Source organism: Mixophyes fleayi, chromosome 3 (assembly GCF_038048845.1).
Source record: "Mixophyes fleayi isolate aMixFle1 chromosome 3, aMixFle1.hap1, whole genome shotgun sequence".
Taxonomy (NCBI): domain Eukaryota; kingdom Metazoa; phylum Chordata; class Amphibia; order Anura; family Limnodynastidae; genus Mixophyes; species Mixophyes fleayi.
In genome coordinates this window covers 110,182,904-110,207,842 of record NC_134404.1, presented here as the reverse complement: position 1 = coordinate 110,207,842, position 24,939 = coordinate 110,182,904, and the positions used below count along the sequence as shown (strand labels likewise).

The window sequence follows — 24,939 nt, the reverse complement described above, 5'->3', positions numbered from 1 at the left end:
ACTATGTCTTTGTTTTCCTGACCAGCAATCACAGTAAGTTCTGCTCTTTTGTAATGTATTATATATGGAGTAACCTAATGCCAATATGTATTGTATGCCTATAATGAGGAGAGGAACAAAATAATGTAGAATTTAGTAAATTCTAGAACCCAACAGGATGTTTTAGGATTTAGGAAAGATGGTCTTTCACTGACAGAACTTACAGAAATGACCCCCAATAGTAAAATGCTTGCAGGAATCAATAGAACACTTTTTTCACCTGTATCTTGGCATTTGCATAGTGCTGAGTGAACCTCAATTGTTAGGACAATATGTTGACTAGAGGGTGGTAGCAAAATACAATTTAGTATCTATGAATGACACAAATATTTAATAAGTAATGATAATAAGAATAATATTGTTATTATTTATATAATGCTTTGTCCCATTAGGTCTCAAAGCACTTAGCATGTTTTGCAGAAGATGAGGCAACCAGCTTGGGCATACTCAGTTGCTGTCCTATTTAATAATTCACATAAATCCTTGGCCCATTGGAGCTTGTCGTCTAAATTCCCTATCCCATACACACTAAGGTCCATGTTTGCTACCTATAGCAAACTCACGTAAACATGAAAAGTACATATCAACCCCACACAGATACCTAGGACCCCAGAGCTGTGTGGCCACAGTACTAAGCACTGAGTTATTAAGCTACACTACTTCTGAGTTCAGCGCAACATGGCTTTGCCAAGGTACAAAATTATACTATCACATAGGATTTAATCTGTACTCTAAATGAAGCCATTAGACTGCAGATTAAGCAGACTGTATTAAAGATCCATGCATATAAAAAAATAAAACTTGCAATATACCGTTTAAATGCTTTAAGTCTCTGTTAAATAAACTTTGTATAGTTGAAAATATCTGCATTGATAATGCAATGCTTTATGCCAAGCTACAGCACTGTACAATTTTTATTGCAGTCACAGTCTGTCATCTAAAGCCACAGCGAAACATAACTTGCTACAACTTGGTCCCAAGACTGCAAACAGACAGTGGCATTTGATTTGTATTGTGACTTTAAAGCATGCTACATACTGTAATTGATTAAACATGTTTTCCACTGCTCACAATTCCTTTAGTGAGAAATAAGCAAACTTTAAAATATTGTTCTAGTTGCCAATCACTGTATTATACTGTACATTTGTACTTGTTACTACGTACAAATAGTTAGTGTGGAACAAGCTATACTAAAACTATAGACTTTACAAAGCTCTCATTCATATGAGAGTTTAACAAAGTAATTAACCCTTTATATTCTTACATAAAAAAAATGTCTTAAGAGCTATTGCAAATAGCGTGCAGAGAATGTAAGCTGTTTGACTCAGCTTTTGAGTCAAGCTCGAGACTGCACTACGCTCTGTCCCAGGGTAGTTTCCCTCATCTGTCAAAGTTTTCTGAAAATAATGTGCCACGACATGCACTCTTTTGGGTCTAATTTTATTCCACACTCTGTATGGAAAATCCTTACCTGTTCATGTTTGGCATGTCTGGCCATCACACTGTGCAATATTTTGTTAATCCTTCAACTGATAATATCTTGCCACAGAAACCCATGTGTATCCATATATATAAACGTGTGCAACAGTGCATAATACAAAGAAGGATGTAAATGATTTTGAGCTGAGCCTCTGCATTTTTATGCTTCCATAAATTACCCCAGTAGATTTACAGTCCATAAGAGAAAAAGAAAATTCTGCATGCAATCGTGATCTAAGGAAATCTATTGATAGGTCGATGAGCACAGGTAGCTCTATAACCACTTGCATTTTTCTGGATTGCTTCTAAGCTAGTAGATTGCTGACATGTATGCTTCTATAAAATAATCATAACAATTGTCTGTTTGTGATCTATGCAAAATAATTTTCCTTGTTCTGAAAACCTTTTTGACAGCTAACAGAATAACTTTCTCCTATAGCATTACAGGAAAACAACATTTCAAGGAACGCTTTCACAGTGGTAATAAGTAGTTATTTTTTCAAGTTGATTTTAGGTAATACAAAAGACATTTAAACTGCTACTAGTTAAAGAAAACACACAAACTGCATACTTCAGACAAATAAACACCACATGACAAATATGCTTGACACATTTCAGACGAATGAACTAGTGCCACACACACTCTATTATCTATATTAGTGAGGACTGAGTAATGGGATCATTATTAAAACCTGTTGATATGTAATTTCCGCTTTTCTTTTATTTCTCAAATATTGCCAGCCATGACTAACCTTTAAAACTTATTATTTAGGCAGTTTCAATACAATTTCTCTCTCATTTAACACTCTTCTTTTTGGCTGACTGTATTGGTTTGTAGATATAATTCTTGATATCCGTACAACTCCCTTTATGTATAGCGTTCAGGTCAGCCAGTTTGCATGCAGTGTACTCTCTCTGTCCATGGGACTTTTTTTAGGGATATAAACTTTTTTAAATTCCCTTAACAGCAGCCTGTTCTATTTCTATCGTCAACCTCTTTTTCTGTAGTTGGAACACCACTTAGACAATCATGAGCACCTTAAGCAATCATGACCACAGCCGAAGGAGTAAAAGACATTTTAGTAATTCTGCTTAAAACACAATATTTACATTGTACACCACTAGTGAGATGTGATACTAACATACTAAGATTATTGCACTTCTTACTTCTCCTTGAGTCTTCAACCATGAAAATTGCCTGTTACAGTCTGTGGACCTCATTTAGAGTTGGACGCAAAGTCCGTTTTAGGTGCATCTAACCAAATCCGCCTGCATCTTAGATGCCATTAACACTTGCGACAGTTTGCGACTCACTACGAGAGAATGGGAGAAACGCGGAATTGTGAAGGCGTGACCATGTAAATACATCCTAGTCGCAGTGAGGCGCAGATGCAACACACGTCAAAACAGGGCTAAAGCTGTGCGGCAGGAATTAGGTGGCGCAAGCTTTGGCTAGCTGCAGGAACTGCTCGCAGCTCGAAAAGGTATTAAGAGTGGGACGCAACTGGAGTTGCTTGTCACTCGTAATACCCTACCAAGCTGCGGCACACTCCCACTCCTAAACTTCTAAAACGGACATTGTGTCCGACTCTAAATGAGGTCTGTGTGTTATTCCACAACTATGGAAATGCTCCTTACAAAATCTGAATTTGAAAAGTTTTCTGCTCTAGACAGTACCTCTTAAAAAAGAAAATCTATAAAGGTCATTTCTAAATCCTTGGAAATAAATAATTTTAATGCTCTCATTCAGTTGTTACATATTCAATAGTTTTACATTTTAAAAAAGCTATCATTTTTTTGGATTTCTGAAAACACTATGAATAAATAAAAATTAAGAAAATGTATCTAAGATGTTAGGTGCAACTCCTCACTTGTGGCCCTTCACAATAAGGATCTCGTCCCATAAATCCTAAACTTAAACTACAAAAAAAGTTATAGTGAATTGATGGTGCTAATGAATGATCAAATATCAAAATAAATCAATCTTATAACAAAATATGCACAAACACATAACATTTAAAGTCTGCAAATTGTAAGCAAAAAGTCTTTCACAGTTCAATTTGTGACCAATTCAAAAAATACATATTGTTTAAAAGTTCTTTTTCTTGTTCAGTTTTGGTTCTCCATATTCCGTTTCACAAATTAAATAAAGAAAAAAGAAACAAAAACATATTATAGTGCAAACAGTTTTTTCACTTTCAAATATGTCATTTTGTGCACAGAATAATGTGATAAAACTTAAATTAGTATAAAATTCTACCATGAAAGATATAAGAGGATTACCTCAATCTATGTAAATGTACACAGAATATTTCTATGTTTCTATTTATCTTCTTGAAGTGTGCTGAACATGTTTATACTTATGTTTGTTCCTGGATATTTTCCATTATTATTCACAATTAGTAACCAGAGGAAAAATATAATACTTTATTACCAGCTACACACTGACTGAAAATAAAACATAAAAACATAAAGGAATCTGTTGCTAGCATTCTCCACATACTGAGCCAGGGTCTCATTCATTCAGCTGGATGCTCTGTAAATAGCAATCAGCATCTCTTCAGGTTTCAGTTTACAGCATCAGATGTGCAATCACTGCTGCACTCATGCAGCCAATCTTCCAGCAACCTCTGGTTGTTTTTTCTGGCTTTATAAACCGCTTCCTGTTGTCAGTCCAATGCTGGTTATAGTTCCTGCTTGACCTAGTGTGTCTTGTATCCTGACCTGTTCTGTTGTTAAAGTTCTGACCCGGATTGTTCTAAAGATTCTCTGTCTTTCCCTGTATTCTGACTTCGGCTTGTTAAACAGATTTGTTCTCATATCTCTACCTGCCCTGACCTCTGGCTTGCTAAAAGAAACTGATGATTTCTCTAGCTCCTGTCCTAGGCCTGTCTGTTACAGTGCATTAATCCCTGACTGTCTGGCTCTGAGTTCTGCTATTAACATCTTGGCTACTCACTACCTGCTATTGTGTTCTGTTTACTCCAGCGGGCAACTGCTACATCATCAACAATCTACTAGCCGAGCATAAGTCCTGTGGGCATCCAAATACTGTGGAGCATAACTAGTTTTTCAGAAAGGGGGTTGCTAAATGTGAACATATTGTAAAGCGGTTCCTTTTAACAAGCCAGAGTTCAGGGCAGGTAGAGATATGAGAGTAAATTTGTTTAACAAGCCGAGGTCAGAATGCAGGAGAAAACAGAGAATCCTTAAAACAATACAGGTCAGAACTTTAACAGCAGAACCGGTCAAGATACAAGACACACTAGGTCAAGCGGGAACTATCACCAGCATTAGACTGACAATAGGAAGTGGCTTATTAAACCAGCAAAACCAATCAGAGGTTGCTCGAGCATTGGCTGCATGAGTGCATAGCTACACACATGAGACCCCCAGTCATTGTTAACAGGTAGGGAATGCAGATAATGGATCAGGTACGCAAATAAGATCCTATTTCTTAACACATTGGTTTATCTTTCAAACTACTGACACCACAACAGATACAACTATTATCCAAGAGTGTAATTTTTTTCCTGCAACATTTGAACTTTTCATAGATTTAAATATATTAGTATATTGAAGAATATTCACACCCTTACACTACAATGCCATTTCTTCAAATTTCCTCACAAATGTGTAAAAACATTGCATATTAAACCAATTTCTGACTATAAACCTTCATCTAAATTCTACCCAGTCAAACTCGGCTACAGTCATAATGACATATTTTATGATCTTATTTAATCAGATTTTCGAAACTGATCATGGGTTTGTATTTTTCATATATACTACACATCAAAGTAACAAGCTATATGTCATCTGAGTAAATATACCAGTAAAAACTGGTCAATAATGGTCGTCTAGTAGTCATACAAGGTACCACTATTTTTTTCCAAGAAGTGTATAGACTTTTAGAGGACACTGACATATATAGCAAAATGATTTCCAATATTTTTAAGTAGTTCAGCCAAGAAATTACATTGTTAGATGGATGCCACATAGAAAGTATAATAACTAAAGATGAAAACCATCATTTCTGGTATAAATTCATTTACAGACAATTTATCCCATTATATAGATTTCCATCTTCAGCCCTTTGCTATAAAGTTAAGCCCTGTACAAAAGCTTGAAAGGCCAAATTACAATCATTGGAAGGATTTATTTGGAAAAACGCATTTCTTTAGGTGACAAGAGATGTATAATCGCACGATACACCTAGCATCCACACTAAAGGGTTATCAAAAATTAAATTCCAATTCAAAGATGGTGGAGATATAAATTATTCCAAGCTTATTTCTCATTAGCTCCTATACAATTCATACTTTCACATAATTTCTTTTAATTTGGTGTCCAATATTATTTACAATCTAGGGGCACAACTATGGTCACAAAATGTACTCTTAGCCATCTAACTTATTTATGCGCTGCTGGGAATTTATTTTTGTATACAATAGATCTGATAAATGATAACTATAGATAAATGGGATCAAGAATTTAGGCACCACAGGTACAATTTATTATTCACTGGAAGAGATTGAGGAAAAAGAATTTGTGAAATATTGCAACAATAAAAATTTAAATTTAACTTTTACATATAAAATTAGCAGAACCAAAATTAATTTTTTCTAGATTTATCATCAGAAAGTAGAACTTTTGAAGAAATTATAGGTAGTATATTTTTCAAAGCGGTAGTTGCTAACAGCTTCATATTTTTATCAAGCTGCCATCTGCCTATGTGGAAAAATAACTTACCATACACATCATTCATCAGATTAAGACATAACTGTAGCACAACCTAAATATACAAAAAACAATCTATGATGGTAATACTGAGATTCATTAATACCCTAATCTTTGATTTGTATTACTTTTTTAAGAGCCTTGAACTTAAAAAGAACTCACTTATTCACAGACTGTTAGTACTGACCACTGACACAGTGGGACTTCCTTCATTAGTGCTTAGCCATATTGTGCAAGAAGTGCCAGTCAACCGGGATCACAAATTCACCTAAAAGGCTGTTGAGGGTTAAATTAGGGAATTGCTTGAGATGCTCAGCTACTGAGGTAATCGTGCTCCTCTGTATGGTTAACTGGGTGCCCATTGTTTAACATCTAGTCCAGTTAGCCTTCCTGGAGCCCAACATAGCAAGGGACCTGCTGCTGACATGAGGTTTGATGGAGGCTCTAAGACAGCCCCTACAATAAACAGATACCAATCTGGGGGCTGCACACCAGGAATAAGAGAGGTTTTCATCCCACTAACAGGAGTCCTTCTACTTGGTAAAGTACTGACTAGGGTATTGTCTCTATCTTGCTGGTAGAGGAGTGACTCAGCAGCTGGAACAATAAACTTCTTAAAGATAGGCTTGTGCATTAGGCTGTTAGTACAGTGAACCCCCTGGTACTTATTCATTGAAAGAGCTGTAATCTGGCATGGATTTTTGTTGCAAAAAAGTACTATTTTGCTTTTCCAATTGTTTGCCTAAGTGATTTTGTACCCACTAGGGGTATTGGGTGTGTCATGCTGGTACTTAAGGCCATGTTCTGGCAAAAGAACAAGCTGGAAGAATGAAACACTTACCAAGTATTTTCACAGATGCCATCCCTATAAAGTGCAATGTTAAGACCTTGGTTTCAAGTTGAAATCTGAAGATGTTAGGTTTACATATGATCCTGGTTTCAAAGGTTTCTATCATCCATTCAAATATTTAGTGTACACGGTGCAGCCCTGATTGCTACACTGACCAGTACTGATATAGATGAGTTACAGTATAAAATATGAAACTTAGCAAACATTGAATCCCATGAAAGGCAAAGCCCTTCACGTGTATGGTCAGGCCACCCTGTTGGATGCCTCCTCTGAGGGCAAGGATAAGTAAAGAGTTGCTATATTAATTGGCCAGGTGAATGAGGTCAACCATTCTCTGTGTTGCCTAGGCCCAGAGGTCTTAGGCTCAAACCAACCTGGTCTGGATGAATAAGTGAAGTGATGACACCGTTCCACCTGATTGATACAATTTTGGAATAGTGCTTTTAATTTAGGTTGATGAGCAAAATTGGAGAGTAGCTACCACAAACGTTTGTATCCTTCCCTAGTTTAGGAATCACAACACAACCAGTATGGTGGGTGGCGAGTTAGAATTTAGCAATACAAAAATGGAGTTGTTCAATCAATTTATAAATAACAACAAGTGTTGCATGTGCATGGCCTGGAGCATACTAGCCATTAAGGAGCGCCTTTATCCCCTTTTTCATAAAATGTTTGACATAGTTCTAGAATTTTTGTCTGAGAGGACCTAACTGAGCTGGTACTTAAGAGCCAGATTCTTCTTTACTTCTTGTACTCTGTTTAGGATTATGTTTATGTTTGAAGGAAAGAGCTTAGCTAATACTACTATGTATTTTCTTTCTGCATAGTTTAGGTGAATCACACTTGTCAGCTTGGGACAGCCAGGAAGAGATGACAAATAGGCAACTGGAGATATAAGAGTGGAGGGAGGGGTGTGGCTAGGGAATAGAGATAAATTGGGGTGTCTTCATACAGGTGATATTCAAGGCCAAAAGAGATGATAAGATCACCAAGGAAGGAAGGGTAGAGTGAGAAAGGTACAGTTCCAAGAACAGATCCTTGTGGGCCACCAACTGTTAAGGGAATATGGGGGAAGTGGAGTCAGATAACTTTCCCATATAGGTTTGAGGTTCATGTTAAAATCTACTCTCATGATGATCTGGCCTTTGTTTGTAGATGTGCTTCTATTCACAGTGCAATCCATGTAATGTATTGTACCGTGAAATCTAAGGTACTGAAAATGCATTAAGGTACTGACTTTTCTGATGTACAATATGTTGCTCATAAGGTATATATATGTCTGTTTCTGGATTGATACATTTTGTTGGGTACAGTGACTTAATTTATATTTAGCACAGTTTGTATTGCACTTTCTATAGGATGTGACAAGACTTGCTCAACGACATTCAGGCTGGCCAAAAATCACAGGTGGTCTTCCTGGGAGAACTTGTCCCAGTGATAAATCAAATCTGTGTAGACATATATAGTTATTGGGAATCATAGAATACTGCAAACTGTAGTTAAATATACTGTATATTGTATTTAAATCTCACTTTATAGATCAGTGAAGTGCATTGATACATTGATGGTATGAACTTTATAGAAACAACATAGATCATTCATAGCCCACGAGGGGTCTATACGTATATTTTTCACCTTCCTGCTAATCTAAGGCAAACTGCACTGACACTTTTTATTTATTCCATCACGGATCTATTAGGAACATCTTTTGTGTCATGTAATAGGGGTTTTGTTATTTGTTCCCCATTGGATTATTCTTGGATTACTTTAGGATGGAAGACAAGAAGACCTCAGTGGATTTAGGAGTACAATAAAGATGTGAACAATTATGAGTACTTATTCCTAATAAACGGTTGTTTTTTTTCTTTTTTACAAACAGTGTTGGTATGTTTATTTGCTATTAAAAACCTGAAAACACTATACCCAAAAATTATATAACCGGACACTGACCTCTAGTACATTATGTCTCAAACTCAAAAGAGAGAAAGGTGTATATCTATATGTAAACTAAAATCTTCACGAATACATATAAATATATTATAACCACCACTTATATACTTGCTGCTCCTCATGGGAAGTTTTTGTGTATCAACTTCTAAAGTATTATATTAAAAAAAGAGAAAAGAAGCACATAAGACCTTCGCTAAAGTAAATATACCACCATAAGACATTTATATAACACAGTTTATTTAAAACACAATTCTCATGGAAATAAATAAAAAAAATACAGTACACCATAATCATACAATATAAAAAAAATATATATATATTTTTCTGACTTCTCAAATAAGTAATCAGACCCCATTCCATTTAGTTGTAATATTCTCAGTTCACCTATAATGCGCATATAAGGAAAGTATTCCAATAATTGATGTCTCATATGTTTATCCTGTCAACCGGAAATACCATTAACAAAAAGGGGTCTACTTGGTCTGCAACAATGTTTAGGTAGGTGGCACATATCAAAGTAGCATCCACATGAATGCCAGGATCCAAGGTTTCCTAGCAGAACATAGCCCAGAGTATCACAATGTCTCCACCAGCTGTCCTTCTTCCCATAGTACATTCTGGTGCCATCTCTTCCCCAGGTAAACACACATGCACCTGGCCGTCAGATGATGTAAAAGAAAACGTGATTCATCAAACAAGACCACCTTCTTCCATTGCTTCATGGTCCAGTTCTGGCACTCCCGTGTTCATTGTAGGCGGTATTGGCGGTGGACAGTGGTCAACATGGGTACTCTGACCAGTCTGTATGTAGCCCCATACACAGCAAACTGCGATGCACTGTGTATTCTGATAACTTCATATCATAGGTAGCATTAATATTTTCAGGAATTTGTGCTACAGTAGATCTTCTGTGGGATTGGACCAGACAGGTTAGACTTTACTCCTCATGCACATCAATGAGCCTTGGGCACCCATGACTCTGTTGCCATTTCACCAGATGTCCTTCTTTGGACCATTTTTGGTAGGTACTAACCACTATTTACCATGAACACCCCACAAAACCTTGTTTTGGAGATGCTCTGACCCAGTCAACTAGCTACCACAATTTGGCCCTTGTTAAAGTTGTTGGGTTTCTTATTTTTGCCCAATTTTCCTGCTTCTAACATATCACCTTCAAGAACTGACTGTTCACTTGCTGTCTAATATATCTCACCCTTTGACAGGTGCTATTGTAACAAGATAATTAACGTTATTCATTTCACTTGTCAGTGGATTTAATGTTGTGGCTGATTGGTATATAAGGTAGCAGAATAACAAAAGTAGTCACTGGCAGGGTAAGTGCTTTTAATAATAAAGCAGTGATTGATGACTAGCATTTATGTGTATTTTCCAATGGTTGGCATGCGGATAGAGATCAGAAGACATGAACCAGTCACAGTAGAAATCTTTAAACAGTCAGCTGCAGGTAACCATAATTGTCCTTCCTCATTTATCTTAACTTAGGTCTTTGATGAAATCACAGTGTTAGTGAAGAAATGCATAAGATTGTCTGCCATTAGGACCAATATGCATTTTAGATTGTGGATTTCATGAGGAGAAACATCAACATCTGATGGAGTGGATCCGGTACTTTATCTTTTTTCCACTTGGGATCAGAAATCTATTGTGAGTAAATATACTGTTGTACTTTGTAGACTGTGTGCAAATTATCAAGAATGAACGGAGGTGTCTGTAGACGACGAAAGCACAACCGCCAACACAGCTGTGCCATGCTCTATATACATACCTCTCCTTAAGTCACGGAGCAGCTGAGTTCAGCTTTACTAACTTTAATTCCAGTTTGAAGTGAAATCACAAAGTAGATCCCATTGTTAACATCGCCAGTTTGGAATACTCCTCTCAATCCTTTTGATCAGCATTTGATTTAATAACAAAGTAGTGGATTAGTGAAAGGTTTAGAGACCTAAAGGTTGAAAGTTCAAATCCCGAACGCGAAATATTTATTTGAAGGATTGTTACAACTTACAAGATGACTATGTTCTACTAGTGCACTGTAAATACAATGATACTATGGAATAGTGCATTGAGTTCCTAATTGGAATAAATTGGACTTTTTTTTTATTCATTTTTAGTATATTTAATTACTTGTTATTATTGTGTATATATCTTTTGCATGTATTTTACATTAAATTACTATATGTGAATTGATAAATCTGTGGTGGTATGATTTACTTGTTATAAGAGATTTGTGCTTTTCTTAACTGTGCATATTGTTCCTCTTAACTTAGTGTCCTGTCTCTGCTGTGTATAGAAGAAACTTTTGCTTTCTTGCCACATGGCTATTCCTTTGGTTATCTGTCAGTTTAGAGTACCTGTGAATAGACCAGTGTTTTTCTTTAATGTCATGCTCACTGATGGACAAAGAACCAAGACGCAAGAGATGTAAACTCACTGGGTCAAGGAACTGGACTGAGATGGCATTCAGTAGATCTTCCAAAACCTGGTCCTTGGTGTGATGACTCACATTGGCACTACCATGTAATTTCCCACTACATTCACAATTTTTTAAATGTTTCATATTTGTGAGAAGATGATTATGTGAGAGGCTAAGCATAGAGCTGATCTAAAGTGGCACAATCTTCTACTGCCAACCACATGCCGTATCAAAATGAATTATATCACATTGCCTATAGTCAGTGGGGCAGATTACATTATCTGCAAGCTCCTATAGAAACCTAGCACCATATGTTCCTGGGCAAAATTACTGCCACATGTGCATTGTTTCCTACAAGCTAATTTTCGAATCTGCACACGTTTTAGTAACCATTGACCTCAACAATGTATTTTTCGGTTTTATAAAAAAAGTAAACTGACATAGCAAAGAATTTAAAGTGTTATATTTTTAATCTCCACAGCAGCTTTTCCTTTCATTAAATCATCTCTCTAATCAAGGTTAATGTATTCTATGTTGAAATATCGTCTGCCCTTAGTTGCACTATACATCATAAACTGAATAGTTTTGATACTTTGACAATTAGGAAACAAACCAATAGATAAAAGTAAGGCACTTGCTGCGCCACAAAATGAATTCTAACTAAATGGTTCAATCTGTTCAAACCAGGGGGGTATTTCTGAATTTGTTCTTTAGGGTATAGCCATGCAATAATTGAAAAGCAAAAAACAATAAAACATATTGATCCTAAAATAATAAGTATTTTCATAAGACATTGGATGTGCAAAAGATCAGAATAATCAAAATATGCATTGTTTCTGCGCCTTAGAATTATTTAGGGTAAACATCATTTTTATATAATTATTTTGAATAAAAATATTGTACAATCAGATAATTTACAGCAAATGTATAGGGGGAATTAGGTGGAGGAGGGCATTTCATGCTAAGTATGGATTAGGCACCAACATGTGAAAATTAGATTTTATTTTGCAAGATGAAATTATCTGAGATAAATGGGTGGAGAGGGTGAACTCAGAGGGACTTCTATGGCAAATGCCCCCATAGTAATTACTGTGTTTTCTTAGCAGACCAATAGATTCTTCCACATTTCTTTGCTGCACTATTAAATGGCACATTGGCACATGCTGCATTAAACCAAATATATTGTCGCTATGATGAGATCCACCAACTTTTATAAGTATTTTATTAAAATGACAGTGATAAATAGCCACGTTACCTCCAGAGTTCCATTGGCAGAGTAGGCAGCGTACATAAACTCCTGACTTTTGGTCTCTTCATCACAGTTCTGTCCGCTTGGATAATAGCACTGGCCATTGTTCAGAGTGATTGTATTTGGAGAAGAGCCTGGTAGGTCAAGTAAGACTGAATAATTTACTAACTGAACTTCTTTTAAGCCTAGTGAAGTCCATAGAAGTGCAATTTCTGTCCCAGGGTCTGAGTCTGTTTTATTGACAGAAATCTGTGTGAAATATCTGGAAAGCAAAAAGAAATGTTTTGTTGCATCTGAAATATATATCCTATATAGGAAGCAAAGCAGATATTCCTGCTCACTACTGTTATCAACTATTGACACATTTTTCAATAACAGGTGGGGAATAAAGTCAGTTTCACATTTTCAATTAAGACCATAATAAATAACTCATTGTTCAGTCTGTTAATAATAGATCATACTGTATTTTCAGTGATGTTCTCTGTTCATATAAGAATGAATAGCTATAAAGCAAAGTTAAAACAGCAATAATATAATAACTTGCAACAATAGCAAACTATTCAAAAAATGAAGGTATAATATAATATTTTTATGTTTTATAATTCTGTATCACATGGAAAGTCTATACCAAGAAATGTGGAAAATGGCACCGGTGTAATAGACATTTTAGTATTTATCTAGAAACTGTAGAATTTCAGTCCAAGCATTTGAGTTTTTGCTTGCCATAGTTTTTTAATATAGATTGGCTGATCTCTTTATAAGTGATGTAATCCAAGGCTATACCAATCATGAAGGTGAGCATATTGTGATTCTACAAGTTTGTTGGGGAAAGTAGCTTGAGCAGTTATGCAAAATATGGGAGTGGTTATGATAATTAGTGATTGCATTTTAATTGAGGATTGTACTAGAATGAGAAGGAACAGGTAGAAAATGTGGATGGATAAAATAACATTTTATGAACAGCGTGTATATAGTGCTGTCAAATATAAAATGGGTTTATCTAATTTTCGTGATTTGCCCTGGGTTGTCTCTGATAGCAAAAAAAGCTTACAGCTTAGCCTTGTGTCAGCCTGGATCGACTACACAACTGCACTATCTATGTAAAACATGGGCACTTCCATTCTGAGAGATGCTTTCTTCAAAAACTGTTACTTGGTAATGTCATGTAAACATTGTATAGTAATAGTAATATGGTTACTTGAGAAGATTAACCTCTATCCACATGCTTTACTAAACATTTACAGAACAATACAAAAATAATTAATCTGTGTTTGTAAATGGAATGTTTTATCTTATTTAAACATGCTTTGAAACTATTTATAAGCCTTTTCTTGAAATTGCTTATGAAAGGGCTCCAATGCATGAATATTTTTAGAACAACCTTAAAGAGGATCGTTTTGCAGAAATCTGTGGCACACATAAATCTCACCATATGTTTCAATGCACATATGTTTATGTACTTAATACTAGATTTGAGCAGTTTGGATTAAGATTAATCTGACAAATCAAAGTTTTACATATCTGATTGGAGGCTGAGAGTGACTCAGAATTGCCCACACTTGTCGGACTTGAAAGCGAGGCAAAACATCATTTTCACATTGGATCTTGCATCTTGCAATATTTTATGGCCACCATCCCAGGCTACTGACTGTCTATTATTAGATGGGACTGAGGATTGTGAATCTTGTTATTAGGTAGATAGGGACTTGGTAAGAAGGCCTGAAGATAATTTGTACACCTCTTTGCAGGACTGTGAAAAACTATCAAATGTAGTGATAGGGAAAGACAGTTAGGGATCAGAGACTGAGATATATTGTGAACATCTGCACTAAACAACATTTACTTCAGACCAGTGATATTTGTTACAGTAAATTACAGGGAAGAGATAGTTCACTGCAGGACTGGGCCTGTGTAATAGGACGAGACATGGTGGAAAGTGTGTACATGCTTAATTTCTTCAAGTCATATTCCGCTGGGATGAAAACAGACTAGAAACTGTGCTTATTAGAAAAGTGATCGATACTACAGAGTGTCATCATTAAAAGAGATTTAACTGACACCAGCAACTTTATTCTGGAGCCTTTTCTACCATAGTCTACTGTTTCTGGGATAGAGAAGTGGAGAGACATTTGCTTGTCATTAATTTCCTCATTAGACCACTTAACTGCATTTTATTGCTAAATATGCACATATTGATGTACAACATGTTAAGTTAGTGGGTATGTGCTAGACATTATTACAGTTGGAGAATAAGTGTAAGCATTTAAGGTAGAGGTATCTCTTGGCTAGTGTAAGAAAGGTTTAGTTATTGCACTGTATTCTTGTACATTCGTTATATTTCATCTGTTTTAAAGAGATCATTTTAAAATACAGTTTATATAAGAGATATTCTATTTTGGTATATATAAAGTCTAATTAGACATGAAAATCCTTTGAGAGCACTCGTCCAATCAATAAAAGTGCTTTCAAAGACCACTTTGCCTATTGCTGTCTCTTTCTGTGTGTGCCTGTGGTTTTGTTAGTAGGGGGCGGAAGGTTCCTTGGTCTCCCTCTGATGTTACTTGTGAAGAACACTACCCAACAAAGAGCCTACTGCACTCAGACCAAGGTGGAGGCATTGCGCTAACTGAAAATAGAAGTAAAGGAACACAACAGGTCTCAATACACTTTACATAGACACCCAGCTGATCTATGGGAAAGGGGGTGCTAAAACCAATGTAATTTTTAATTTATAATTAATAAAAATAAATAATTAACTAGTGTAATTCTTAAAAATTACAGAAATGTTCACAGTGGAACTGGAATACCAAATGAGACTCCATGGTGCATGCATCTCCCCCATGCATGCATAACACTTATAGGGCCTGAGTCAATAGGGAGAGCAAAGCATAAAAAAGGAGTAACATTTGCACCTGGGCAAAACCATGTTACATTGAAGGGGGGAGGTAAATTTAAAATGTGGGGACAGATTCATAGTTGGGGTAGGACATGTCCTAGATCAACTTTAAATTTCAGTGTAATAATAAAGCTATGAAGTATTTGTGTGCTAGATGAGAAAACAGACAGTATTTAACTTATGTGCAAAATAATAAACTAATTTGTACTCCTTTCATTGTTACAAGGTTTGTCCCAGAGAACATTTACTCCTTTTTTGCCCTAATGACTCAGGCCCATAGTGATTTGAGGTTCCCAGGAAGTCTATGTTATCTCTGTGGCAAGTAGTCACTTAACTTTATATCGAACATCTTTGTTATAAGAATAAGGAAGCAATATTTGGGAAGTGTTTGGAAAAAGCCATCATGTAGAGTATTACAATAGTATTTATTGTGAGGTTAAATTCATTTACTAACATCTGTAATAGAACTCCTGACATGGCCTTTTTTATCTCTGAGTGCTGAATTTGTTACAAGTTCAACTCAATTGTGCCAATTGGTCTTGTGTTTCTGTATAACTGGCATGTAAATGCATTGTAAAACACAGTTGTAAGTCTTTAAACTTGCCAAGATTCTTTGTTTCACTACAACCATGCTTCAATATTAAGGTACATTGGTTAGATTAATAGATTTTGTGTAAACATCTGTGATATAATGTACAAAGTGGAAGAGATTGATTTGTCTACGTCTTTGTGTTCTGCAGGGAAAAACAAATCTTCAAAACACAATACCTACCACTGAGATTTAAAATGTTTAGTCATAGGTATTAAGATCCATGCAATAATTCACATTACAAAATTAATTTGAGAACTAGAAGTGTAATTGAATGTAAACGACTTTTCTGTTCAGATCAGCTTGACATAATTCATTACAAGTGACACATTTTAGAGGATCCAATCAGAAACTTTAAACTGACATCTATGGAATTTCTAAGAGTCAAAATAACTGATAATTTTTGAGCTATAATACTTTTTTTTTTTTTTAAAGATTTTATTTTTGCCAGGGTCAACCAAAAGTAACATTCTATACAGCACTGTGTTAAAAAAAAAAAAACATCTGAAAAATACATATGCAATAAAACATACAGCGTCTTGTTAGAAAAGAGTATTAATGAGCATGTTGACCCAATTTTTTCAAGAAAGCAACTATTTTAGAAAGAGAAATAAGACTGAGAAGAGTAAAGGGGTGGGGGGGAGTGGCGGCGTGGCGGGCCACCTAAGAGTAAGATGGAGGAAAGAGTGTGGTGGAATATGGGAGAAGAAAAAGAAAAAGAAGAGATGGGAGAGAAGGAACAGGGAAGGGAAGAAAGGATCCAGATGGAGTGATGCTGTAGAATCACATGACAAAAGGGGTTTGGATTTGGAAGTATGAGGTCCACGGCGCCCAAACCTTAGTGAATGACTTAGAGGTATTACGGATTATGCATGTCATGTATTCCATCTGATAAACGTACCAGATCCTACTGATAATCGTCTGTAAAGTTGGAGCATTGGGCTGCTTCCAGTCCGTAGCAATCTGGCATAGGGCAGCGGAGATTATGTGGCGAAACATTTTCATTTGATGTTTAGTGGCCGATGGAATCCCGAGAGGGAGAAGGAAAAACCTGGGAGAAAACGGGATGTCAATCTGCAGTAGCTGTGAGGCGAAGTCCCGAAGTTCCGTCCAAAATGGGGCAAGTCTGGGACACTGCCACCAGATATGGAGGAAGGACCCCTCTGCGCCACAACCTCTCCAACATGTGCTAGATGAATCTGGGAATATTTTTTGTAATTTGGTTGGAACCAAATACCAGCGATAAAGAAGTTTATAAGCATTTTCTTTTAATTTAACACAAATTGAACTGGAGGCTGTGTTAGTTCTAATTTCCTCCCAGTCTTCATTGTCTAGCGTTTCCCCCAGGTCTCTCTCCCAACCCCTCTCATGAGAATCTCGGTTGTTCGAATCAGGGACTTTAAGTTCCCGAGCTATAATACTTTTAACATGTTGTTAAATCATTTGAGATCTTAAAGAGCCAGTGAGGAACAGGTCAATTCTTTAACTATAGCTTTACATATTGCGTGTGAGGAGTAATACATATTGGCCTAGATTCATCAACAGATACTATAAGATAAATGGTTCAAACCTTGTGCATAATAAATCAGTTTCCCAGAATAGTACAGAGTTATTTTAGACAATGATAAATCAACATGCAGGGAATGCAAAAATGGGACATGTGTACAAACCTTTTTGTTTAGCATTTTAGCATTAATCAATAAAAAGTTAAAAGCCAGTGACATGCTAGCTTCAGGTTAACAACACAATTACAATTTTTTCCTGGCACTCATTATCTTTTATAGTAATTGCCGAGAAAGAGCCTTTAGGTGTGACCTTAAGGCACAGATTAGTCTAACAAATGAATGTAAAAAATGAGGATGTTTTATAGCTACAAACTGTCTTCCTTTATTGTATAAAATTGATGAAGTCGCTGTGGGCTATGTACATTGAAGCAAACTAAAACCAAAATCAGAGATCATTATAATAGCAGACCTTCAAAGACTTGAGGGTAAATGTATCATCCGTGGGTTTTGTAAAATTGTGGATTTTTGCCGATTTTGCATGTGGGATTTAAACCGGAACTTTCATTAAAGACAAAACCCATGGCTGAAAACCAGCAATTTTATAGAATCGATAGATGATAAATAGGCCCCCTAGGGTTAATGTATTATTAAATGGTGATAATAATGATTTTTTTTGGTCGCAGTTTATTCAGCTTCCTCGGCTTTGAGCAGTAAATGGTAACTTGCTACTCTGCTGGAAAATCTCTGCTGATATATACATATCTGAGCTATCTAGCTGTCACGTACCTGTGCAGTGGCCCAGACATCATGAAAAAAATGAATAGTTAAAAATAGATTAAAAGTTTAAAAATATTGTGAAGCAAATGACCTTTGAAAAAATGCGCTATTAAAGTTATAAAGGATATTTTCATTCATTTTCTACTGTTATCGCCAGGCTGAGATGACGATAACAAAACAAGTAGCGATCCTTGTTAAATAGGCTGGTGAAATCTGGCAAATCTTTCCGCCAATGAGAGTAACCCCTTGTAATGCCCTATCACTAGTCAAAACACCCATATTCTCTAATAACAGGACTTTTTGTTCTTTGATAAATATACCCTTATATTAACAAAACTTAAATTGTACTTAGCAGGCTGCAAATAACACAAATAAATATTTATCTTTGATTAATATAATGGTAAAAATGCCAGATCTGTGCTAAAATATAGGGATATTAGAAGTGTTTGAGGAGTTATGTGGGAAATACTAAGGCATGAAGCAAAAGGCATAGTGATTTAATCCTAGTAACAGGGCTCATAAGTGACTTTTATACATTTCATTTTATAATAGGAGCAGTTATGTGACCATATAAATGAACAATGCTGAAAGAATGGTATATTTGCAAAGATTGCTGAACTCTGGTTGTAAGGGTACACAATTTCTTATAACATACAAATTTCTATCTTTAATAGAACAAATTGCTGGTAGGTAGTACCTTTTTATGTATAGTAGGTGTATGTTTGTTTTTCATCTCATAGTTGTGAAAAATGGCATCACCATTCTGTAAATGTAATTATATAATTTACAGATAGCAACATATATTTACGATATGAGATAAGGTTTTATTAACCAAAATATCAGCATAGTTTACTAAGCTTAATGTTGACACCTTGAGACACACTTTACATCACTTCAAGCAAATTACAGAATTGATGCTTTACTTTCCTTATACTTTTTTGGGGTGAAAAACACAGAAATTCTGTAGACAAATATGTCTGCAGTTATGACATTATCTATTTTTTGTTCAGTATTTTATAATTCTAAACAAAAAGTGGGGTCCAATAGTCAATGACACAGATAGAGTGTAAGCTTGCGAGCAGGGCCTTCTCACCTCTTTGTCTGTTTTACCCAGTTTGTTTATTAGTTTACTATGTTTGTCCCCAATTGTAAAGCGCTACGGAATATGTTGGCGCTAAATAAATAAATAATGATGGTGATGATGATGAAATGTTGACTTAATGTTTTTTTCTTTAGTTTATTATTTATAATTTTTTTAAATTACTGTGTGTACAGGTGTACTGTGTCATGCATTGCCACTACATAAATTTTCTTTTTGATGATATATTTTGCTCTTTTTATTCATTTAGTCGGGCTATAGCTTCATAGGGCATGTAGAAATTGATTAAATAATAATGCATCTAGCAGCTTTCACCTTGTCTCAAACTTTGTTATGCAACTCCCCTCTACTAGCATTCAGCAGGGAAATGCCATGGGCTGTATTAACTTGTCTAGAGACAGTCTCTGACATTGTAGTTGGTGAATAGCTTTGGCACTAGTGGTATTTATCAATTACATTGCTGGGGAGCTGTCTCTAAACTGGATGTTACAGCTACCATCGTTTCCATTACAGTGGACAAAGTAGAAGTCTAGATCCAGGCATCTATGCAATTCAAAGGTACTGAAATTTATGGATAAAGGATGGGAGAATGCATGTTCCGCATCGTTTGGACACCAAAGAGTGAGGCTTGCATTGTATAGCCATCAAAATTTGGGGGTCTGTACTGAAGAACCAGCAAAATTGTGGCCTCATTTGCAAACCATTAGAGATTTGATGCCTACATTGTATTGTTACAGGATATTCGAGTTCTGCATGGTCTAGCCACTAAATATTGGGTATCCCTATTGTTCAGCCACCGGAGATTTGGTCAGAACTGTTTAGTCATCAAAGACTTGCATTCCATAATGGTCACCACCGAATAGGCAAAAGTAGTGAATCCGCATTCCAAATCAAATATATTAGATCGCTTATCTGGACAAGTCCTTTATATTTCCACGGATCCGCTTTTAGATTGGTATAACTTAGAGAAACATAGTAATAAAGAGAAACACTATATAGTGTAGTATATATTAAAACAAGTTTAATTCCAAATGAAAATACAATGTACATACACAAAAACAGAAAAGAGAAGCCCTTATTTGAATAGTATACACAAATATGAGATATTGGGACACCAGATTCCTCCAGATTCCAAAGCACATATACATATGCCTTGATTCTTCACTAGTCTGGTACGCATAAATAGAACAATTGTATACACATTGGGCATTATTCATATAACTACTACACTGTTAGGTGCCTTGTTCTTTACCTTTGTCCACAGATTTACTTTTCCTACCTAATGAACCATCAGGGATTTTTAGGACAGCAACTGTCTATACTATACTTATAACATTTTCTTATGTGATCTGCCTTATAAACTCTCTCTAAAAACATTTAGATAAATGTTCTGCTTGTGATTTTTTAACTTGATCATCTGCAGTTTTTGCAATGGTGTAAAAATTAACTTGTTTAGGATGTTCCTGGTCCACAATTGATTGAACAGAATCCCCTCATCAGAAAAAACTACATTGTCAATAAATATCTGTTTTTTACATCGACTATCAATAAAGAAAACATAGTGGGCCTGATTCATCTTGAATACAACATGTGCGCAATTTGCGTTATTAAATGAGCAGAGAACTTGATTGTACATGCTTCCGTATTCAAACCCAAGTGAATCTCAAGATACATTTCCATTTTAATCTGGGTATAAAAAAATGTCTAAAATAAATCAACTCATAATACTCTAATCGGTAATAAAAAATATATATTTTTTAAAAACAAAACAAAATATTTTTTACATTAAACACATAAATCAGGGTTACTGTATATTACCTTCATTCATCCGCCCCTTCCCTCCCCCATTCCGCCCTTCAAGTCATAGGCAGTAGTAAGTGTCATTTGCGTGTAGACATGAATTGTATGCAATTGCGTTCATTGGTGTAAGGTCCATTACTGAGCATGGACAGATCTATTTCAGGCAAAATACGGCTTGAAAATGAACTAATATCCGAAGATTAATCAGCCCCATTATTTCTTGAATGTTTAAATTTTTTTACATGCTGTTTTTAGGAAATTTTTTCAAATCTACGTTTTTGCTGTAAATCAAAATAAAAATACAGTCTAGTTTGCCACAACCATAACCAACACCAAAACATGGAGCTACTTTTTGGAAAAAAAACAATAACCAAAACATGTGTGGCCCACTCATGTCTACTTTCCTTCACTTGCCTGATGAAGGGGCTTCTGTAATCTGAAAACTAGCAAATATAATCATTTTTTTTGGTTAGCCATGTGCCTCCTGAAATGTAGCTGCATCGAGTTGCATGTTTCTTTCTTATCATTACCGCTTGATACAACTTTACAAGCAGTTTCTAAAAATGAGGCTGTGTCACCAGAATGTGCACAGATTGATTAGCGTTGGCCATGTAAGTTTCCTAATGAACAAATCCCATAAGGCAATTAGGCAAATGCTAATGCACCCCATTTTTTTCTTATTTTTCATATCTCCCCTAAAAACGCTAATATGTTAAATAGACATAAAGCAAGCAACATTGTGAAACATGAGTGAAAAACATGAAAAGTAGTTATATCTGTAATAATAGTAGGAGTAGAAGTAGTAGTAGGAAAAGTCTATAGCTACCATACAGATTCATGCTGTCATTTTGTAGAATGCACTAAATAAATCATAACCAGAATCTGATTGGTTGCTATATGCTACATCTCCACTTTTTCAAACCCATAGCTTGATAAATTTACCCCTTGATTGTATGTGCTAAATGATCCTGAAATATGTTCATTAAAGATATGTTTGCAAATGAGTTCACTGTTATGTAGGTCCATCTACTTCAGAAAGATTAGCATTCCTTTAAGAGAATGTATTATGACCTGACACTTCTTTTTTGGTCTTTGGTGACCATTTGGATGATGGGTAAATCCAATCGACGCTACATATATTTCTATCTTAATTTATAGTAGAGGGTTGAGAGAAAATATGGAATATGTACTTGAGGGTTTTCCTAAATTACTAGCAAAAATTTTCTGGACGACCTTTGGAAGTTCCTCATGTGGGGGCCTATTCTTAAATTCTTGCCCAGGCTCCTATTATCAATGTCCTCTTGTGGGTCTGTGAAATTCTATCAATAGAAGTAATGTTTTATGTTTTGGACACTCCCTGAAATTCTTGTATGAAAGTGGAAAAAAATAAGAAATGTATTTAACATCTTTTGCCTTGGTGTTAAATGGGGGAAGATTGGCTTGTATGTCACAGATACTGAGACTTTAATATCTGAGGCTAGCATCTGCTGTCTTTGGGAACCAATTAAGCCACTGCAATACAAGTAGGTTGTCAGCTCAGATAGATGTGGACTGGCCTTGCTTGCTCTAGCAGTCAGAAGAGGTTTCTGGTGATACTATATTGAAGCTGCTCCTTGAGGATTAAGATCAAATGTTGGTCCTGAATATTTCTGGAATGGTGGACCTGGGTTGACTTTAAGGTAATGTGCAAGCATTGTCCATAGGCATAGATGTTAGCATTTATCTCTTTTAAAAGCAATGCCTCATCAGGAACACCAAGTAGCAGTATCACTTGTATGCTCATCTACGTGCATTCTTATGCTTTGTAGCAGTCATGTAAATTTGCTTACAGCATTGTACCAAGTGCCAGCTCTTTCTGTCTAATAACTCCTGCATGACCATGTATCTGCAAGTTTGAAGTGGGAGGGGCTAAGCCAACATGTAACCAATCCAAGCATCAAACCATTAACGGTAATGAATGAATTAATGCTCCTGTCAAGCTCATGTAGGAAGATTGTGATGTCAAATGCATGTCTATACGAAGCACATACATTCAACTTGTAATGCCATTGCAGTGACAGATGAGCCTATCAACATACTGCATTAGGATATCCAGGTGCTGGCTGGGCTGGGGAGCAGGGGGGGCATCTGTCCCATGGGCCAATCCTGTAGTGGGTTACCTTGGACTGGGTCACTGGGCTGCGTGCATATTTTTATTTTAAAATGTTCCTAATAGGCTGCTGGAGAGCTGCTTTTTTCCATCACCCAGCCAAGAGTCCTACTGGCTGCACCTGCTAATTATATTTGAACATCGTCATATCCAGTGCTTTTTTTGTAAGAAAAAAGGTGCCGAAATTCACATTGCGTAGTTAATCACTGTACATATACCCACACACATCAGTTGTATAACGAAACATAGCACTCTGAGCGCTCAGCACACGACCAATCACAAGCTGAGCAGCGCCACAAGCCGAGCAGTGCCATCACAACCAGTGTGGACGAAGTACGCATGCATCGGACTCGACACACAAGCAGCCCTCATGCACCTTTTAATGATTTTGCTGCCGACCTGCTACGCTCGAGAGAGCGATTTAAGTCCATGTGGACCAAATGTTAGAAAGTTACTTTTAAAACTTGGAAAATGCATCGAAAAAAGGTTCCGGAACTCAATTCCGGTAAGTTCTATGACAAAAAAAAACGCACTGTTCATATCATTCATTCATTTACATGGCTTAATGCCAGGATTTAGGATATTTAATTCAAGATGCAGTCAGAATGGCATGTTTTTTATTGGATACATTGCACCATCTGCAGTTGTGAGACAGCACAGCAAGATCATAGTGAATCTACAAGCCTGACAGGTAAGAGCTGACAGCACTCCAAGAGGTCTCTGCTGTTTAATCTGCTGACTTCTAAGTTGTCGTAATTAAGAACACTGATGAGTATCATTCTGTTTGCTATGTGAACTGTTTGGATATGCTCACTCAGAAAACTTTCTCGGTCAGGTGAGCAGCCACAATTTTTTATACAGTATATATTGTGCACATCGCACATCTACAACTAAAACTTAACTTATAAGCTAATGGAGTTTTCAGTTTCTTGTCATTTGCCATAGGAGAGACTGACATCTATGCACAAATTAGAACATCTCATATCAGTTATTATTGGGAATCTAACTAACTGAACCGCTATCCCTTTAGTGAGAAATTTGGGATACGGACTTTGTTTTTTACCAAAACCATCATACAACTGTGGGCCAACAGATTACAAAATACAACAAATAAGGATATGCAAGTCAAACTCAAATTTTGACAATACATTATTATATATATATCTTCATGGGATCGTCTTATATTATATTACAATAGTGGTTTTCTGTCTAGATAATTATCCAGCAATTTATAACTGAGCTCACGTGCTTATGCTTTATCAATTATATTATTGCATTTTAACACAAAACAGGGTTTATATACATATGAATTGATTTTTAAATAATGATGTATTTTTATGGTTATTAATAAATGTTACAGTAGTTAGATTGGTGAGTTTGAGT

General features: G+C 36.0%; 1 protein-coding gene across 1 annotated transcript in view; it reads right to left on the bottom strand.

Moving 5' to 3' along the window:
* The window catches only part of NAALADL2 (N-acetylated alpha-linked acidic dipeptidase like 2), a 608,694-nt gene that overhangs the window by 310,083 nt on the left and 273,672 nt on the right, over nucleotides 1-24,939 (bottom strand). The window contains exon 3 of the mRNA XM_075202155.1: nucleotides 12,748-13,003. Within this exon, the coding sequence (XP_075058256.1) occupies nucleotides 12,748-13,003 (256 nt within the window). The remainder of the gene's footprint in view (nucleotides 1-12,747; nucleotides 13,004-24,939) is intronic.